At 47.0% G+C, this 20,527-nt stretch overlaps 1 protein-coding gene across 1 annotated transcript in view; it reads left to right on the forward strand.

Moving 5' to 3' along the window:
* Positions 1-17,840, forward strand: part of Znf407 (zinc finger protein 407) — a 370,762-nt gene extending 352,922 nt beyond the window's left edge. The window contains exon 8 of the mRNA XM_032885607.1: positions 15,459-17,840. Within this exon, the coding sequence (XP_032741498.1) occupies positions 15,459-16,798 (1,340 nt within the window). The 3' untranslated portion in view covers positions 16,799-17,840. The remainder of the gene's footprint in view (positions 1-15,458) is intronic.
* Positions 17,841-20,527: the final 2,687 nt, after the last annotated feature.

The raw sequence follows: 20,527 nt of genomic DNA on the forward strand, positions 1-20,527 counted from the left end.
ACTAATGGGATTCTCATTGATAGGTCTATAATGGTGGATGAATAGTTTATTAAAACAATTATTATTCCATATCACTTAAGACCCTCTTCCTGTTGAAGACCCTCATGGGTCTGATATTTCAGGCAGAGACTGACAGTTGCCTAGTTACTCGCCAGAATTCTTTTTGGCACTCCACAGCAGTTACAGCTCCATTCCACATTGTTTCCAAATTGCATTTCAGCAAAGAATTCTTCAAGGATATCCATGCAAAATAAGTTAGATGGTAGTATCAGCAATATGTCTGCATTGGAAGCAAAATATATTCAAACTTGATGAGTAGAAGGGTATGTGTGTGTGCACATGTGTTTGTGTGTGCACACTACAAGATGTTCAACATGTGTGTAGATCCATTCATCTTAACAGAAACTTAAAATTCATCTCCCTCTAACTGAAAACAAATAATTTTTTCATTTTGATTAAAATGCATATTAATAGCTAAACCAGTGTGCTCACATTGTGTACATAAATTATAAGCACTCACCTTATCTCTTTAAATATCCTTTTCGGCTTATGTTGGGACATTCAGCAGAACGGTTGGTACGTCACTGGTGTTCTACACATGGGCACTTCTTCAAAAAACGGGAATGCGGCTAAAGCTTCTTGCACATGCACCAAGAGCATGGCAGTCCATGGCCTCCTAGACAGGAGCATCCATTGTGTCAGCAGTGCCAGGAGAATGCCAGGGTCTGCAGCATCAACTCATCTCCCCGGCTTTTTGCTTGCTCTGTATGGTCTCTGTTGTGGTGGCGCTCGCCCCACCACCCTGCTCCTTTACCAAATGAAACCCTTAATGCCGAGAACACTGAGTAACTTTATTAGATTTCTCAGGCTCAAAGACCAGAGTGTGATTGTTTGGGATCTGAAATGGAATATGAGCTGCATTAGGATGGGATCCTGTGCAATGACCCAGATCACCCATCCGCTGCCGTGCAGCCCTGGGTCTACAGACCCATCGAAGTTTCCTCCTGGCACGCTGTTGCTTCATCTGCAGGAATAGGCATTTCCCCTTCAATGTTTAAGGAGTTTAAATGTGGCCAAGCAACCGACCTAGACATGACTTTTTTCGACCTTTCCTGAATTTGTATTCAAATGCTCAGAAGCAATCCTTTACTCAAACTCAGCTAAAGGCAGTCACTGTAAACCCATTTGTGTGCTCCTGTGCCCACTAATTTCTAAACCCAGAGAGTGCAAGTGGCTGCTAGGCTGAGGAATTGGGGGTGTGTTCAGTTGACGAAGGACTTTGCTTTCATATCCAGACAGAAGTTTTCAAGGTAAGATGAGCCGGGGTTTGCTGTAGCCTCTGCCAGGATCCCTCTGCTGCCTCACTGGTGCCGTGCTTCGTCAGCATTCACCTGGAGTAGCAGAATTCTACAGCTGCGGGGCGATGCATTTGAAAGTTGTAGGAGAATGATCAATTGTTCTGATAATCTGTTGACATCAGATAGTTAGATTATGAAGTCATCATGTAGCCTGTGGGTGATTGTCAGCACAGAGGCACCCTGCCTCCTTTGAGCAAGCTCTGAGAGTTTATCACAGAATATAGTATCTTCCTTGACTTGGCCCCTTTGAATAAACACCCAAAGGTCTAAGTGTAGCCTTACTCCAATCCGTATTATTTCTTCTTAAGTTTGAATTTAAGGTTCAAAAAGCCTCCCTCTCCCCTACCCTCTCCCTCTCTCTCTCTCTCTCTCTCTTCCTCTCTCTCTCTCTCTCTCTCTCTCTCTCTCTCTCTCTCTCTGTGTGTGTGTGTGTGTGTGTGTGTGTGTGTGTGTGTGTGTGTGTGTGTTTGGGGAGGGGGGCAGTATTTCTGGGTAGTCTTGAGCTAAATTGCCTGTGGGAATCAGACATTTGTCTCCCAAAATACCCTAGCTTCTGCCCTTTGCAAATTCAAGCTAAGTTTCAATGAGTCCAATAAACATGTTCTCAGTAGGTTGGAAATATTTTTGAAGAGAAAAATATGTGTTCTTTAGGAATAATATATCCAAGATTCAAACTAAATTGTGGTACATCTTGTAGAATATGGATAGTCCTGCTTCAATATATATAAATTTTTAAAACCTAGTCAATAAAACAAAAACTTGAATACAATAAGCAGACGTTAATAGAGAACTGAAACTGGTATGTTGAGCTGCGTTACACTGTAGGAATTAACTGGGCATTTATAATACTACTGGGAAGCTGGTTGTGCATGGCTACTGGAAGGTGTGGTGGTCCAGTTACTGGTGGGACAGAATTGGAGCAAGTATTGTGCTAGCCTGGATGTCAGGTGAAAAAACAGAGCACAAAAGTTCCTCTGCACACCCAAAGGAAGGCACTTCCAAGTGAAGGGCAACTACTAGGACACCTAAGGTGTCACCTTGCAGCCTGGTGTCAGGTGACAGCTTTGTCAGACCAGCCTCTGTGAGGGAGGCTTTCCTGGGAGGCATGCTCTTCCTTTCTTGTATGTAATTTACCTGCAATACTTCTTGGAATTTCTAAAATTTTCAGATATCTTACTAATACTTTCTAAGGCTGATTCCCTACTAATAGATGCCCCAGCACTGTATAAATTAAGAGACTGTTAGCTCTCTGGGTGGTGCAGACATGCACACACAGTAACCAAACGGACACGCAGAAAAGCTGAGATGCATACCACCACTCTCTCTGGTTCGCCCTTTGGCGATTCTGCTTTCAGTTTCTTTCAGCCAGCAAATGAGGAATTAATTCAGCACCATCATTCTGATTGCCTTGCTACTCCTAGAAAGAACAGAGCATTTTTTGTTCAGTAAAATGTTTGACATCCTATAATAGTGAACAGAGGTACTCTTAAACAGGAAAATTCCCACAATTTGGAGAATATCATTTCAGGTTCCCAACCCCTCATTTGCTTCTATTAATGAAACCACTAATCAAATTGTCTGTCTTCTGATTTTATGTAAAACTGGACATGTGTGAATGAATGTTTACCATCCACTGCCCATGCCTGATAAAGCGCAGTAGCCAGAGCAAGAGTGGTACCATTCTGTCCCCATGGTGGCTTGTCTACAGTGGTAGAGGCCTGCCTCCTCTGTGGTACCCAAGCTTACCCCACTCCCTGTCCTTCCCAGCAGAACCCTCCTCCATAGGCTGATTTTGTGGTTTTTCTAATAATAGTACAGGAGCCTCCCAGAACCTCGTCTCTGTCTTCCTGGCCTCTTTTTAGCATCAAATTGGTCCTCACTGTCTTATTGTGCGCCATGACCCATGTCTTGACTTGCAGTACCCTTGATTGGCCTAGGGTCATGGTGTTCCCACAGTGTCCTCTGTCTCACTGGTAGCTAAAATGATCCAGTATGCCACACACTGTGCAGATGGACCCAGGTTCCTTCTCTTGCAGAGCTTATCCTTGAGGGTGGTGGTGAAGGAACTCTAGCCATGGTTAGATTACACCCCTAAAGCTAGCCCCAGGCTTCATTCCTCATTTGGCTACTTCCTCCTCCTGAGGTGGCTACCGAGGTTCAGCAATCAAAAATCCCCTTTGATTCACCTAATTAGGGTACCCAATTAAACACCTCGTCCTAACTAGAGGGATTTTACTTTTACTTTTATAAATCTCCATTTGTCTATGGACCACGGACAAATACCCTTCTCCTCTCCCTTGCTCCCTTTCCCCTCTCCCTTGTTGCTCTCCTCCTCCCCCTCCTCCCCCTCCTCCTCCTCCCTTCCTTCTTCCTCTATCTCCTGTCTTTGTCTCTTATCCCTACCCTCTGTCCATCTGAGACAAAGAAACCTCCTTTGTGCTGAGAACTTGGTTTAGAAGTGTCTCTGGCCAACTTTCAAGATCCTACAGGGGGACATTCAGAACTAAAGGATGGGTCAACAGAACGGAGTAAGTGCCATTGATGGGCACTTGAGGTGGAGGAGGTGGGTTGAGACCTTGCAGGGAAGGTGTCCTTGATCTTTTATTCTCTCTCACCTGCACAGCTACGAGAGCTTCCGAGTTCAGTCTCATCCTTCTCATCCTTCGGTGCTTCAGTAGAAGGGACCCTGCGTAGTCCCAGCCGTTTCCTTCTGTTAACACATATTTAGTTGCACTTCCTTCAGTGCTTCCAATGGCCATCTGATTCCTAAGTTCAAGTTCCTCCCTCAGTATGGCCTAAGCAAACAACATCTACCTCTTCACTCTGTTCCTGCCTCCCCCACCACCACCTGCCACACCCCCCACACACCCCCACCCCCGCCTTTCAGCTGAGGCAAACTGATTCCAGGGCTGCCATGTGCTTAGAATAATACAGGCTTTCTCCACTGCGTCGCACTACCTATAGAAAACCTTACTCATCCTTCAAACTGCAGGGTTTCTGTCCTAGACGATGTGAAGCATCGTGTCTGATAGATTATTAATTCCTTACACACCAAAGTCTTCTGTAGTCCATGTTTGACTGTCAATATCATGTAAACTGTCAATATCAGTGTTTGTTAAGTAGTTAAGATAATAAATGATCCAAAGAGATTTAAATTAGTAATATAAATGAAGGTAAAACCTGAGCATGTAGAATTGAAGAACAATGTTACTGGGTAATAGAGAATTTACTAAAATCTCTGTTTCAATACTGGCTGTAAACTCCTGAATATCCTACATTGCTTAGTGTTCTTTCCTGTGTTGGTGAAATCTAAATAAAAATTAATCTTCCTTCATAATTCTTTATGACTCTGATCTTTCTGTGTCTAGTTCTTCTGTGCTGAGACAGAATTCTCTCCTCATAGCTCAGTGGTTATTTTGCAGTAGTTTGGTTCACGGAGAGTGCATGTTGGCCTTTTAAAGAAATCTTTGCTTGGATTCACTTTAAATCCCTGATGTTGCATGTCTGCTAATTGGGTACAGTGTGGCCACATACACCTCTAGCGACTTACACAGGCTCTAGCCAGATCCCAGAAGTGCTGTTTCTATATGATGCTGGCCCATTCCAAGGCCTTCCAAGTTTATAATTGGTGATCCCACTCATAGCAGGCAGCTGTAGATTACAGCAAATTCATAAGAACCCAAGTCACATGGGAAGTGACGTGCTATAACCACTGTTGCCCTATGACTGAGCAGTGTCTGTCACGGGTAGGAGAGTTTCTCTGAGAGAGAGAGTTCTGCTCCAGGTGGCATGGCCTAGCTCCAGAATTCTGGGAGAACAGCATTGTAGTTTACACTGCAGTTTAGCAAGGTTCCATCCTTTATCTCTTCAAAAGGCAGAGGTCTTCATACCACCACCACCCTGGTCTGCTCCTGAGTACGGTCATTCTCGGGGCTCTACTTAGAACTGATAGTCACCCAGTTTCTTAGACATAGGGCCTCCTGCCTCAAGTATCCAAGGAAGCTTACCAGGCACTGCGCCTTGATGATAGACAGGAAGCATTCGTGACATCCACAAATCATTCTGGGCTTGTGGGACTATGGAATTTGCTCCACAAAGAGTCAGGTATGATCACGGCCACCACACGAGAAAGGACAGTCCTTCCCAAACATTAGTCTGTTTTCTGATGCATTAAATGGACATGTGGGTGGGACCACTACTCAAGTCCTCTAAACGTCCATGATGTGCTGGTCTCAAGTCACAGCATTGCTGTCTAAGCAGCACCCTGAGCTGGTGGCTTCGTGGGCTTCTGGATTACCAAAGCTCCCACTCCACCACCCGGTGGAGGTCACCCTTGGACACTTGGGAAGTGATCCAGGACTTAGTCATGATTACTAATCAGAACACTTAGTCAGGACATCACCCGAGACTCGGCTTCCTCTGCGGAGGCTGTATGTGCCCAAGGGCTCTAAGAGCTCAGCCCTCACAAGCGTCGTCTAGACAGTCTCATCCCACAGTTCAAAGCCTCCTGTTTTGCTGCACTTGGCATTGATCTTGCACTGTGCACCTGCTTCATCACTTCATCTGCTTCCCAAAGGTCGGACCTGTGCCTCTCCTGGGGCTCCTGCAGCTCCTGGTCACCATGAAAGGCCTGTGGTTCCTCCACTCACCTTCACCTGCAACATGGAGGCCTTTGGATTGTAAACACTTTTCATTGTGAGAATGACTATACCACTTTGCATACCGGTCCACCCCTCCGTCTTTGTAGGCATTGCCCCAGCAAGTCTCTCTATGGGTGACAGGTTACTTTCAAGTTAAAGGAATGTGAACCTGAGAGAGACTTAAATATTCCCTTATGTACAGATTTTAGTGCAGTATCCCTAGAGCCCAGATCCTTCCATGGCGGTGATAAATGTGTGTAGCGTCACACCAGTGTCATATCTGTTCTTCCGTGTTTGAGTAGGTGAAGCTAGATGTCAGTGTGCAATGGCTTCACTGTGTACACTCTCCTTTCCCAGAGTGCTGATGGCTTCACTGCAGGCTCACCTCTCCCGGGGTGCAGCACCAACATTATTTTCCATAGGTATGGGGAAAATACAAGATAATGCAACAACAGTAGTTGTTGTGGCTCTGGGATGGCAGGAGGCAGGCACTGGTGGTGCCACTGAGCCACTACAGCTCCCCATGCCTCGCCCCGCCCTCTAAACACCTGTACAAGTAGTCGAGAGTAGAGTGTGGCTGAAGCTGTCAAGACTTTCATTCCCGCAGCCTCTGTAGGGGAGCTGGCTGTCTTCGGGTTCGGAGGCTGGTTTTCTGTCTGATACGCATACCTTCACCGGGCCGCTTACACAGCTGCACCTTGGATGGGTGTGTACAAGGCTTCTGTGTGGAGAGTGGGAGGAGCAGAGTGAACTCTGAAGACCTAGCAGGTCCCTCAGTATGGCTGTTTTTACTGGCGTGTTCTGCCAGTGTTTGTGTGTCCTCAATTGTATGCGTGCACTTCATGTTTCTCTGATGGAACTAGTCATATAAAAATCCTACATTTTAGAGAGTAGTAGCCTTCTCTCATTTCAAAGTTTAAGCTTCATGGTTTATCATTTGCTTGAATTTTTAAATCAACTTTATATTCATTCTCTAGGACCCAGGGCACAGATATTTTGTGATTTTTTAAGTAGGAAAGAAGAATAGAGGGTTTAATAAACAAGACAAAGATTCTGGCCTTGCCAATGCCAATGTATGCAGGAGGGCAGAGGAGCAACATGGGCCTCATCCATGGTAAACAGTAGCATTGAGCAGCCGCTCAGCTACCCAAGGTGATACCAGAAGAGACTGGTACCCTCTGTCCACTCCTCCCCACTGTTTCCAACACGGACTTCTTTCCATGGTGCCCTGTGACATGGGGCTCCTGCAGCACAGTGCCCTCTTTCCTGACTCTGCATTAACAGTTTTGTAGGCCTTGTCTCTAATGTGTTCCCTTCACAGGACCAGGGATTCTTGCTAGTTTGGGATGTCCTCCCTGTGGTGGACTTTGCAGGACTGTCCCCCAATAAGACACGTCAGTCTTCTTACCCAGCTAGATCAACAGAAAAAGCAGCCATGTGCCAAGACCATATGACTCACTTTAAGATGTAGGGAAGAAGCCCGCATTGTCTTAAGTGTATACAAGCAGCTGCTGTCATTTGGCTAGGAGCAGATGTTCGACCTCCAAGAGCTTTGCAGATAATTAAAATACTAACAGTTAGTGTTTTACCCCAGCTGTAGGTTCTGTTTACTGTAAATTTGATTTTAATGGTGCCTCTGTGCTGTTGCCGGGAAGCGGTTTGCTTTTTACCTTCATGCAAAAGTGTCTGCAATGAAGACAAATGTCTGTTTCCTCTCATTTCCTCAGGAAAGATAGCATGATACTATAATATGGAGGAGATAGGGTCTCAACTAGGAGAGTGAATGTGATCTTCTCACAGGGCCTGCCAGGAAACAAAGGGGAGACAGGGGAATCTGCTTTCTTAGCCTCTGAAGTCAGCCTGTGAGAGGCGTGCCCTCCAGACACTGGCTGAGCTTTGTGTTTACATAATTTTAAGGTATGTGTAATGTGTACAACTTTTGAAAAATAGACCTTGTCTCAAGACGCTGTGTTATCTGTACCGAGCATTTATAAGCTGTCAGAGGACATTTTGGAAAAGGTCGTTGGGCTTCTTAATTTCCTGATTTCATAAGGCAGAACAGAATGCCTGCACTAGTTAAGGGAAGTCAGGCCAGGCAGGCTCACAGTGAGCAGATGGGTGCTATCCACCTGGAAGAGCTCGCAGGTCTTCAGAGGGACCCCCCCCCCCACTGTGGGCCTGGCATTCTGCAGCTCCTCTTCTAGCCTGTGGCTTCCCTTCTGAGAAGGAGAGAAAATACCTGGGCCTCCTATTCTGAGCTCCTGGCAGGAATGTTGGCCCAGGTGATGGTGTGCAGGAGTGGAGAGCCTTAGTCCCCAGCACTGCATGTTCCTAGGAAGGCTGCACAGGAAGGAGATGTGAGAACACCAACACAGACCAGACTCCTGACCCCATGCACCCAAAATCATGTCTAGAATATGAGAGACCTGTAGTGGTGCATGGGCTTCCCCTACTACCTCTCCCTCCCCTTGCTGATGCCTGCCTGTGTTCTGCCTCTTGAGGGAAGTCTACCTCTCCCTTGGTCTGTTCAAATGGACTTGAGACAGTTAAGCTTTCTGCTGGTAAGTCACCTGGCTGTTTGTAAGAAGTGCCATTCATGACAAGATCAGAGCACTTTACAGTCTAACTTTAAAAGACCATTTCATCACTGTGTGAAACTCAATGACACTATTTCTGCCACATGATGGAGTTTCCAAAGTTATGTACTTGGTATTTCATGCCATTTGGATGAACCTCATAGTCTGCTCAGCAGAGAAACAGTTAACCACTGGCTCCCCTCAGCCCTGAAGCCTGGCGAGATAACCTTAAAGGCTGCGTTCTCACCTCACTGAGTGAGATTTGTGTGCCCACTCCCATTACTGCCATATCTTCATGCATGAAAATGATAATATATACCTAAGGGTCTGATCTAATACAGAACTTCCTTAAAGGTAAAATATTGTCTTTTACTCTTTGTCACCCTTCAGTGCCCACGGAATCCCTGGGCCCACAGAGACTATTCCTGGTAAAGTTAGAAACCTGAACAAGTATATATTGCCAACCTGAGATAAAATTTATTCTTCATATTTTTCTGGATATCTTAGAATTCTTTTCAGAGGTCTTTCATAATCATCTCTGTCACCACCTGCACGAATCGTAATGCTGTTGGGACTTGAGAAAAAGGAGTTAAACTGTGTGGTGCCTGGCCATTGTGTGTGCCCTTCACAGAAACTTGCATGGCACATCTGCAGAGTTTGATAGTTGAGCTTAAATCCAAAGAGCTTCTCAGTGGCTTAACTTCAGCTAATTTCTTACAGGACAATAATTTCTCTCATCTCTTGGGAAGCAGAGACCTTCATCAAACTGTAACATAGTAATATCTTCCACTGTAGTTCTTCAGGCTGTGCCTGCATGTGCTTATGTCGGGTGTAAGGAGAATGTAGTCATTGCCGTGATTCTTCTAACACAGCTGAGGTGAGCCATGTCCCTGAGGCTCATTTTAGGTCCAGAGTAACCAACCCTGTGCTAAGACACAAGCCTTCTGCTGTGCCAGCCATAAAAGTACATAAAAAAGCTAGGAATAATTCTTAATTTTGTATCACAGATATCCTGCTTGTTTCTATTTCCTATGTGAATTTCAATAACCTGGCCAGAGTGTATTTTTCTAACTCTCAAGGTCATAGGCAGGAGATACTGACCAACCATACTGGCCTTTCTTACTTTGCCAGGCCAGGTTTCTCCCCACCACACCCAGTCATTATTATTCCAGTGCATGCTCTGTTTGTAATCCCAGTCGGGTCCTACAGTACCAGGCTGGGATTTTACGACAAGAATGTGGGGCCTCCCCTACATATTTGTGGTGTGAGAAGCTGTGCAGAGACAAGGCCCTTCCACATGTAGACTGGCCCAGGCAGCCTAGAAAGCAGGCCGTCGCTAAGCCGTGTTGGAAGCGGGCACCCTGAACGATGCCAGGGACGGTTGCTGTCTTTAAGATGAATAAATTACAGAGCAATTATCGACATCGATTTGACTGGCTAAACTATTGCTGGCTGCTATTGTGAGAATAATGTATTCCCTGCTTTAAACTTCTAAAAGGTTATATTTCACTGAATTTTAATTTGTCATTTTTCCTGCTTTCACTTGAGAAACTTATAAGCTTTTGTGACATTAAAATATGGCTCTAATTTATTAGCATAATCTGTTAATATTGTTTCATTTTAATAGACATTAAGTATGATTTTTTAACATTCTTTTTAAAATTACATCTTAAAATGAAAGTCAGGAAAAATTATACGTGGCTTAAGAATCACAATGTCATGTGTGCCCCAAGTTTTTATATGAAAAGTATTATTTTTTGGATCACTTCATATTCAAGGTGCTTTAATTATGACAGTGAAACAACCCAGCGTTTTCAGGCGTTAGTGGTTTAACCAAAACACAGAGTCTAAACCCCAGAATCTGCAGTGTGCCCGAGCGCCAGATAAACATTTAGTACTGTTCAGGGGAGGCTCTGGGTGGGAAGTAAACGCTGGCTCATAGCTGCAGAGCGGTTTACATAGGATATTAACACCGCTCTCGCAGTCGTCGGGCGTCTCACCCCACGACACGTCTTTTTAATGCTATCTTTATCTGCTACACGATGCATGAAATCTACTTTCAGCTTTAGAACCGCCGACAACCTTTGACCCCTTGAGTGCAGACACAATGTGACCTTTCTATTGTCATCAGCCTTCATTCTCCTGAAAATTCTATGAATTTTTATTACAGGTTTTTTTTAAACCAAGCTGAGGCTTCCACAAATGACTTGCCACAGATGAGATGAAGTTGTTGAAGTGGTGTTAGATAAGTTTTACAGCCAGCATGTGGCTGAGAGGAGCCCAAGCCTGTGTCCTACAATGTCATAGACCAGTAACTGCTGAGCCTACTATTGGATAAATACATCATTTTATGGAACATTGATTGTTCTATAAACCCAATGGAGTATTATGCTCTATGATCAAACCATTTAGATTGTGTGTAGAGCACAGAAAACGCCATATTCAGGATGGCACTAAAAGTGCCATTTGTGTATTTTATGGGTGTCATTACAGGGGAAACTTCTCTCTGTAGGCCCTGTTTACTGCAAAATTTTTTAGTCTGTAATGACATTTTTCATTCACAACGTATGCCTTCAAGAGAGGGGGCCCTTGTTTTATTTGTTTCATTTGAGTTTACTGCACAAATTCTGTACATTTTAATTAAATGTAAGCTTAACAAAAGCATAAGGTATTTATTCTGTGGGGGGAAATGATGACAGTCACCATAGCCCAGCTCACACACAAAGAAAGGAGTCAGGTGCACAGCTCCTCCACAGCTGCCCAGAGCCTGGCAGAGGGGCAGGCCCCAGTGTGGCTGGGGACCTCTAGCCTTCACAGCCTACCTGTCTCCTACCAGTGCTGTTGTCTCCATCTCCAGAGCACGTTCTTCCAGAAGAGTCAGTGGTTCCATTGCCATGTTCTAGCTACTAAAACAAGGCTTAGCCTCAAAATCACTTCATTGAAAACAAATCTCAAGCAAAAAAAAAAAAAAAACAAAAGCCACCTTTATTACCATCTGAGTTAGTAACTCTCTGAGCATTCAGACATGAGCAGTATCTCTATGCATGGGAGCAGCTAAGCAATAAAGGGTCTCATAACCGTGAACAGGGCTGCCTTTAACTCCACTCCCAACTTCTGCACATGACAGTTTGCCCTACTGGAAACAGGTCCAAAGTATAGTCACTCTGCTACTGCTATTGCTCTGAAATCCAACAGTTCGTCCTCAAAATACACAAAGCATAATGGCATCCCCGGGCTGTTAAAGATCTGCATGCTTGTTGAAACTGCAGCCAACCCGGAGAGCGCCCTGTCCAGTGGCACTGCTCCATGTGGCCATCTGCACTGGCGAGCTTCACAGCCCCTTTTCAGTAGACGGAGCTTATGTGCCCATCACATTCTGGAATCTAAAGTTACAGTAGAGACTCACATTCGTTTAAATGACACTTGAACTTCTGCATCGCTCCACATTAATTCATTATGGTTGAAATGGAAGAATCTTCAATGGGTGAATCTTTTTCAATCTGATTGAGGCTGTTACATTTTATAGGTGCTATTTTTCAAAGCGGTACTGACAGCACTCGAAGTTATTAAATTGCTGAATCAAAAGACGGACCTGCACTCACATTTATGAACTATGATGGACTGGCTGGGGCCGTGCTGCCGGAGGTTAAGATGTTGGTGACATTAAACTTCATCACAGAACCAACTGACAGCAGTATTTACCCACACAGTTTACTTTAATGGTCTGGAAGTAGCTTAACCCATCTCTGGATTCAAATGAACTGAGCAAGTAGCTTAGAATTCATAATTATCAATGCTGCAAGGGATTCAGAGGATCATTCTGTACCCGAGACGTTCTCTTCAGTTTTCTAGTGAGTAGTGGGATTGCTGGGGCCCTTGCCTTCTAAGAATAGGATGTTTCTCATTTCCAACTTAGATGGTTTCTCCTGATTTTTACCGTAAAGGCAGTTTCTCTTCTTTTGTAATTATTGGAGGCAGGGCCAGTTGAATGAAACAGTCTGTGAATTACACTGTGTATGACCTTGAAATCAGGATGAGCAGAAACAAATCCAAATCAGAATTAAGGAAGGCAAGCAAAATACCACATCCCCAGCTGGAAAGTTAGAGCTCGGTTATGACATTGCATGCGAACCAGAAGAGAGCCCGGCAGACCCAGGTAATGGAGCTGGAGAACCCAGTGGATGACAGACAGACAGACAGACTGACTGACCAGGAGCCAGGCCCACCAAACCCAGTCACAGATGCAGTCAGGTCTGTGGCTCTTCTCAGTGCTGGATCTCTTCAGACACTGACACAGTCCGACCTCTCAGGGAAGAAAACTGAGGACAAGTGAAAGGTGAAATGACAACATGAGCTTTTTGGAAGGTAGGAAGAAAATTGGAGCTCACAAGCAGGTTCCCGCGCAGAACCCTTCAGACTCCGTAGGGTGTACTCCAAACCCCTGGGTGAAACCCCTGGGTGGCACACCTGGGAGCTCCCCTCTCCCCAGTCTGATGCAGTGGTCCTCAGTGTTCCATTCTCGCTGTGGGGGTGACTGAGGAAAAGCAAGGTTCAGTATTGTCTTGGCGACTCAGACTCTGAGGACCCTTGCGGGGAAGTTCAGTTGGCCTTTAGCCATCACAGTCCGTCTACCACTGTTCCCTGCTGCACCAGTCTGTGCAGCATCTTCCTGTCACGCATGCTGTGGCTGTGAAGCGAGCCATGCGAAGGACCTCCTGGTAGTGGAGCTGCTCTGGTTGACACAACTCCAGCCACCCTTCTGAGGCCCACAGCCAAGAGAGTTCTCCGACGAAGACAAAACTAACATTTAGCAGCTAGTGAATACTTCCACATCCCGGACCACTCTTCCTGGCCGAGGGCCCCGTCAGGGGCCTGTGCTCAGGATTAACTTGGTCTGGGGGGCAGGGGAAGCTTTCTTGGAGTGCACCATCAAGGGGGTGAGCAAAATTGCTGTTCTTAAGGGATGCCAACAATAATTAATGAGCTTCAGGTCTTCTTCCTGTCTCCCTCGCACCCCTTGATAAGAAGAAAGCACATAAGAAATAAATAAATAGACAAACCAACCCCGCACAGTTCGTTGACGGTGTGAAAAGGGAGTTGTCGGAAATGCAGGTGCTGCTGCTGATGGAGCGAATGTTGAACACAGGTGTGAGGGGAAGTGGAGAAAACAGGAACTCTAATCAGAGTCATCCGTTCTCTATGGAAACAGCAGACAGTTCCCATCACTTCTTACCCTGTTGAGTTACGGGCTAATGCATGAGGCCGTGGAGGTGTACCCGTGTGTGCCCCACCCCCACATCCACCATACACCCTGACTTCCTGGGCAGACAGCTCAGCCATGGGCTTGGGAGCCTGGTAGGGCAGAGGCTGTGCCTACCGTCTCAGGCCAGGTGGTTGTCAGGGTTCCCTGTCTTCCTTCTCCCCATGCATCCTCCCTGTCCACTCCTCATCCCACAAAAGTGCTCACCCTGTCAGCACTGTCCACACCCATGGGCCTTGCTGTGCTTTCAGAAGGGACACTGTGCTCTCCCTAGGAGGGACCTGAGGTTGACATGGAAACACTCACGCTGCTGGCCTGTTTCACAGTCCTCGTGTTTCCGTGTAAAAGCAATCGACAGGTTCTCTCCACAGATGCTGTAGCATGAAGTATGTGTCATGCCCAGCATGCTCTCTGAACAGCTCTCTGCCTTACCCTCTTGGCGTCCCCGCCATGGCTCTTTGGCAGGTCCTTTCCCTCAACACTGTCCTGTCACCCACATCCGTGATTTGTTCATCTCTGCAACTGTGTTTGCCCCCTGGACCAGGGTGTCTGAGCCACTGTGGTCCTGTCTGCAGACAAAACTCCACTGACTGTGTCTCCCCTTCCGTGCTGGGCACCTGAACTGAAGAGGTGGGAAGAGCTGTTACCTGGGCCCTCAGAGCCTGCCCTTTAGGCCCAGTCTGAGAGGCCAGACTCCAAGTGCCCAGGCCTTTTGTTTGTATTTCTGTGCCTGGACCTAGCACAGAGCTCAGCCCGCAGGGCTTACCACAGCCACACTGGGCCACCTCTCACTGTGGTTCAGTATTTGTTGCCATAAACTCTTATGCTATATTTATTGGTAATGTACTTTTTAATTTAATGTGTAAAGCTTTCATTATCTTTATTGATTGAACAAATGTACTGTCCTTGGTATTTGTACGTAAGAAAAGGTTTTCCTTCGGGTTAAAAGATCCTACTGCTGGCTTTGCCTTGTCCCTGTGGGTAGATGTGGAGGGATCAAGTGCAGGAGAGTTCTCATGGCCATGACACAATGCCTGACTAGAAACAGCTTAAAGGAGACATGGTCTCTCATGGCAGGAAAGGCATGGCATCAGAAGCTTGTAGCCGCTGGTCATGTGCAAGTGCTGTCAAGAAGCAGAGCGAGCAAAGGAAGCGGGGACTCAGTTCGCCCTCTCCTTTTCATTTAGTCCAGGCCCTCAGCCCGTGGAATGGCACCTCCTGCAGTTAAGGCGGTGCTTTCTACCCTCCTTACCTGACGTGATCCCTCAGGGGCACGCCCAGAGGATTGACTATAGGCAATTGGAGATGCTGTCAAGTTGACAGTGTTAGCCATCACACGGAAGGAGCTGTCTATTTCCCACCCCAGAGCCCTGCACTGGAGCAATACTGCAGAGGCCCAGGTTTGTACAGATGTCACATGACTATGGGAGGGCGTACATCTCGTAGAAGCCTGTAAGGTACATGAGTGAGTGGGCGGCCTCTCGATGTGTCCAGTGCAGACGCCTCGGCCTCTGCAGAGAGGGCCACACATCCTTTACTGAGGCTGCAGAGCAGCTGCAGAAAGCTGTCTGAGTGAATCTCGAAGTCCTCTTTCCACGCTCTAACTGGTCCCTGTCTCCCACAGGCATCGTGTCCAAGTCCTATGAGTGCCGCCTGAAAGGACAAGGAGCCACCTTTGTGGAAACAGACAGCCCCTTCACTGCAGCCACCCTGGCAGAGGAGTCACCTGTCAAGGAGAAGTCCCTGAGGAGCAGCAAGAGACAGGCTTCCTCCCCCGAGCAGGTCCAGCAGGTCATCATCATCCAGGGCTATGATGGGGAGTTTGCCCTGGATGCCTCTGTGGAAGAGACTGCTGCGGCCACACTGCAGACACTGGCAATGGCTGGCCAAGTGGCCAGGGTGGTACACATCACAGAACATGGGCAGGTCATTGCCACAAGTCAAAACGGGTCCCATGTTGGCAGTGTGGTACCTGGACCCATCCTCCCCGAGCAGTTGGCAGATGGAGCCACTCAGGTGGTTGTCATGGGGGGTTCCATGGAAACTCACAGTGTGGACGAGGCCCTCAGTCCAGGTGCCGCTGTCATACAGCAGGTCACCAAGCAGGAGCTCTTAAGTCTCTCTGAGGCTGGAGTCCCTCCGTCTGACAACTCCTCCGCCTTAGATGCACTGCTGTGTGCTGTCACTGAGTTGGGAGAGGTGGAGGGCAGAGCGGGGCATGAGGACAAAGGTAGGCCAGGCCACAAGGATGTGCTGATCCAGCTGCCCAGCCAAGAAGCAGCCCATGATCATGCCAAGATGGAGGCCACAGAGACTCAGCTGTTCCAAGATGGTCAGGAGAGTCCAGCAGCCATGGAAGTACTGACCCAGGTTGTCCGTCCCTCAGCCATCATCACATCTCAGGAACGAGCCCAGGTAGCCTTCAAGAAGATGGTTCAGGGTGTCCTCCAGTTTGCTGTATGTGACACAGCTGCAGCCAGCCAGCTGATAAAGGACGGCGTTACCCAAGTCATTGTGAATGAGGAGGGTGCCGTCCACATGGTGGCCGGAGAAGGCTCCCAGTTCATCATGCAGGAGGCTGAGACCCATGGCCTGCGGGTGCCAGCTGAGCATATGGACCTGGTAGAGTCAGAAGGAGAGATCTCTCAGATCATTGTAACAGAAGAGCTGGTCCAAGCCATGGTCCGGGAATCCAGTAGCAACTTCCCTGAGGGTGCCACTCACTACATTGTAACAGAGTTGCCTCCCGGTGTACAGGAGGACACCGGGGTTTACTCCCACACTGTGATAGAGACAGCCAGCTCTCCAGAGATCCTCCAGGCTGGGGCAGCACTCAGTGCTGAGGCTGTGGGTGCAAGTAGCACAGAACAGTTGACAAGCATGGTCATCTACACCCAGGACGGCTCCCCAGCAGCCACAGTGATCCAGAGCCAAAGAGAGAACAGTGAGCTCCAGGAAGCATGAGGCCGGCCTCCATGCTAGGCACAGGGTAGTGTGCCAAGATCCCCTTGGGCCAGCACAGAGGTCACTGAACTTTGTCATGTTTACTTCAGAGTGTGCTGAACAAGCCCTTCAGGCACGGCTAACATTGGCCACTAAAAGGCACCAAGGAGGGCAGAAAGCCAAGCCTACACCTAGGTTGCCCAGCAGCCTAATAAGAGAGGGTGGGCTGGTCACTGGGCCCTCTGCTGATGGCTCACCCATCACGCACCACTGGTGAAAAGCACTTTTCCCTGGTTTTTCTCCCATATAAGTTCCCTATTTAGTCATCAAAAGATGGTGTCGCCTGATGGGAAACAGGAAGCATCTCTGGCCTCAGCACCTGCTACGTATGGCTCAAACAGCCCTGTCATCTCCTCCCACGTTCGGTTAAAAATCGGAACTACCAAGATCACATCTTGAAGCAGTGAACACATTGTTTTTTATTGTTATTTTAAGTTTCAGATAATGGTGTTCCCAGACCAAAGGAAGCCTGTTAACTCATCTTATGTAGAAATTTCCTCTCTGCCAATTTTTACGGGATTCCTTTGTCATGACCACTCTGCACAAGAGAGACCTTTCTTCTGTGGTTTGAGAAAAGTCTTGAAATTTTTATTCAGTTACAGTCCACCTAGGTTAAAACAATTAATTCTCATTCTGAATTCATTTCATACCATAATGTCTGTACATGAAATACCCACTATGAAAAATATCACTCATTGCTTTTTAAACAAATATTTGTTTCTGTCAGTATCGTTTTTGCAGGATTTATTGTGACTTCTCAGAGTATGGGAAGGCTGACATTGAACGTTGCAGTAGATGCCTCCCCCTTGCCCTGCCTCCCCCAGCACTGCCTGCTCCAGGGCCAATTCACTGCAAGTGCAGGATGCAGGGTGATGTTCCGGTGATCTTTCTCGATTCCATTGCTCTGTTTGTTTTGTTTCCAAAATTGTAAAATAGCCCCATTCCTCAAAGGCAAAATTGTTCTTGTTGTTTTCTTTGAAATAAAATTATAGTGTTAAACTAAGTGTGGTCATGTACTAAGTGCCAGCCGGCCAAGGAAGTCCCCCCTCTGCTCTAGCCACTTTCATGTACAGTGGGAGACAACTGCAGCCCAATGACATCGCGTCAATGTTTGGCAAATAACTCAGGCATGGCCTATCATGGGTTCCAGACAGGAAGCCAGTCTCTCTGTCAGAATGAGTTCCATTTAAATCCCTTCCTAAGGCGACAGGAGGAAGCACCGGGGACTGGCCTCTGGCCTCCTGGTTGCTTTGCCCTGAGCTGTGTCCGTCCCAGGGCCAGCTCCCTCCACCCACCTAGCCTTCGAGCCAAAGATAAGAAACGGGAAAACGAGCTATGACTCTGACTCAGTCAGCTAAGTGTGACTGCTCCTGCTTCCTAAAAGTGGCAGGGCTACTCCGCTCCTCTCAAGCAGTGCCCTTGCCAAACAGTGACAAGATCAACTCCCGTTTGTTACCAGGATAGAGGTGACCTTTACAAAGTGATGGCCCTCTCCAGGCTCCTCATACATGTTAAAAAACGGGGGCGGGTGCTCTTCAGTGGAGATATTTCTTCTTGATCGCCTCTCCTGTTGGCGCGCACGGCCGCAGTCCTGAGGCTCGATGCTAATTCCTGCCTTTGCAGAGCCCTGTATGGGTAACCTTTCCGCTGCAGTCCAGGGCATTGACACTGACATGCTGTAGTTTACCGTGTGTGATTTATTTAGGATAAATATGTCTCAGGTGGCATTTAATCCTTCATAAAACCAGTGTAGCCTGCAGTGTCAAACCAGCAATCACATTGTATTCTCGATGAAAAGAGCAGGTCTTTGCATAAAAAAATAAAAAGGTACAGAAGGTGTTCGTAGACTCAGGAAGATTGCGAAGACTTCTCCAAGCTACTGTATCCTGTAATTACCTATAGAGCTAGGTTAATGTTACCTCTCTTTTCTCTCTCATTACACAACTATTGGAATGTAAGGGAGTTTAAGGAGCACATACACAAATGTGTGCCTCAGAATAATGAGGCATGGCAGGGTTTTCGAGCAAAGGACATTCATTGCGGCATAGATTGTCTATAGAGACGACACAGCTAGCTCACGGCTTTCCTTAAGGTTTTTTTTTTTTCCAGAAAATGTGACAATTTTAAAGAAGTAAAATCCCAGCCAATGACATTTTATGTCGAGATTGTAACCCCAGAAGACCGTGCTTATATTAAGCTACAGCCAATTGAATGATCCAGCCCCAAGGATATCTGCATGCCAGGAAGACTGATTTTCAAGTCAGCATAGCATGTAGATAGGACTTAGGTCTCAGCTTCCATGCTGAAAGTTGAGCAGTGTTTGCTGTTGGTGGGTTGGGAAATCACAAAGCAAAATGGCCATTTCTAGACAGAGCATCCTGTCACACGCGGTCATTTTGGTGTGGCTCTGTAATTGGACCCACACGGTCACCTTTGTGAGAGGCCTCAGCCCTCCCTGAGAGTTGAGCAGTATCCACCGCACTACACATGCTTGCCAGAGCGAACCAAGCAGCCTGGTGCAGGGATCGGGGCTTTCACATGCTGGTTTCCCTGAAGGACCAAGTATTTTAAGTACTAAGACTGGGTTCATATGGCTTTGGGAATCCCTGTCACTGACCAGCTGAAAAGTATATGAAAAACCATAGCCAGATAGCAGTCGCAGATTAACCCAGGTACTTCCAGGAAAGGAAAGAAATCTCAGATCAAACCGAGCTCAGTTCTGAAGCTTAGGAACAGCTGGGCTGGGTGAGGATGGAAAATAGAGAGAAACATCTGATTCATGGGAATCAAGCCAACCTGGCCAAGCAGCACTCAAACTTGAGGTAGATAGAAGATGAAGAACCCAATTAAATTTCCGGGTTCGTCAGGTACCCTTAGATGTAGCCAATTAGCAGCCATCTTGCTAATGGGGATTCTTAATAGGAGGTCCTCAAAGGAAGTCGGAAGTTCACTCGAGCAAAGGAACTGTCAAAGCACTGGAAGATGGAGGGTGAAGTTTACTCCACCTAGAACACAGCCAAGACTCCATGGCCTAGCCCCGCCCAGATTCTCTGCGAGGAGCCTCACCCACTTCCCACCCCGTCACACTTGTTTCTTGGGGAAAAAAAGACAGGATGGCCTAGGCAGAGAATTGAGGAGTCAACCAGGACTAGGGATCAGAAAAGACCATTCAGTTAGCATAGCAGAGAATAGTGCCTGTCTCTTCTCTCCCTGTATAATATTAGCCCGTGATATAAGAGGATACAAGGTAACTTAAGCAGCCTTCTCCTGTTCAGTCATGTTGGAGAATTACAATTCGTTTTCTACTCCTCTAGGGTGATATCATTTTACATGGAGAAAAAGTTAGCTGGGGTGGCAGTTATACGTTTCGGAAGCACCTTCTAATCAGGGATGGGTGATTCATGATTAGCTCCAGCGGGCGATCCATCTGACATGGAAGGGGAAAAATTAGCAGCTGTCACTGCTTGATGAGTTAATTTCCTGATGGGCCTGACACTGAAAAGCCATTTGGAGACATGGCTGGCTGTGGCTGACGAGAAAACCTGGCACTGCTTTTATAACTGGAGATAAAGAAAGGGCCGAGGAGCGCCTGGGAAGACCGTCAGTTGGGAGTGTTTGTGTCGGTGCCTGAGGCAGCACTGCCCGCTTGCTCTCTTCGGCCAGATCTCTAACAAGAAGACCACTTCCAGC

This window comes from Rattus rattus, chromosome 15, assembly GCF_011064425.1.
Source record: "Rattus rattus isolate New Zealand chromosome 15, Rrattus_CSIRO_v1, whole genome shotgun sequence".
In the NCBI taxonomy this organism is placed as follows: domain Eukaryota; kingdom Metazoa; phylum Chordata; class Mammalia; order Rodentia; family Muridae; genus Rattus; species Rattus rattus.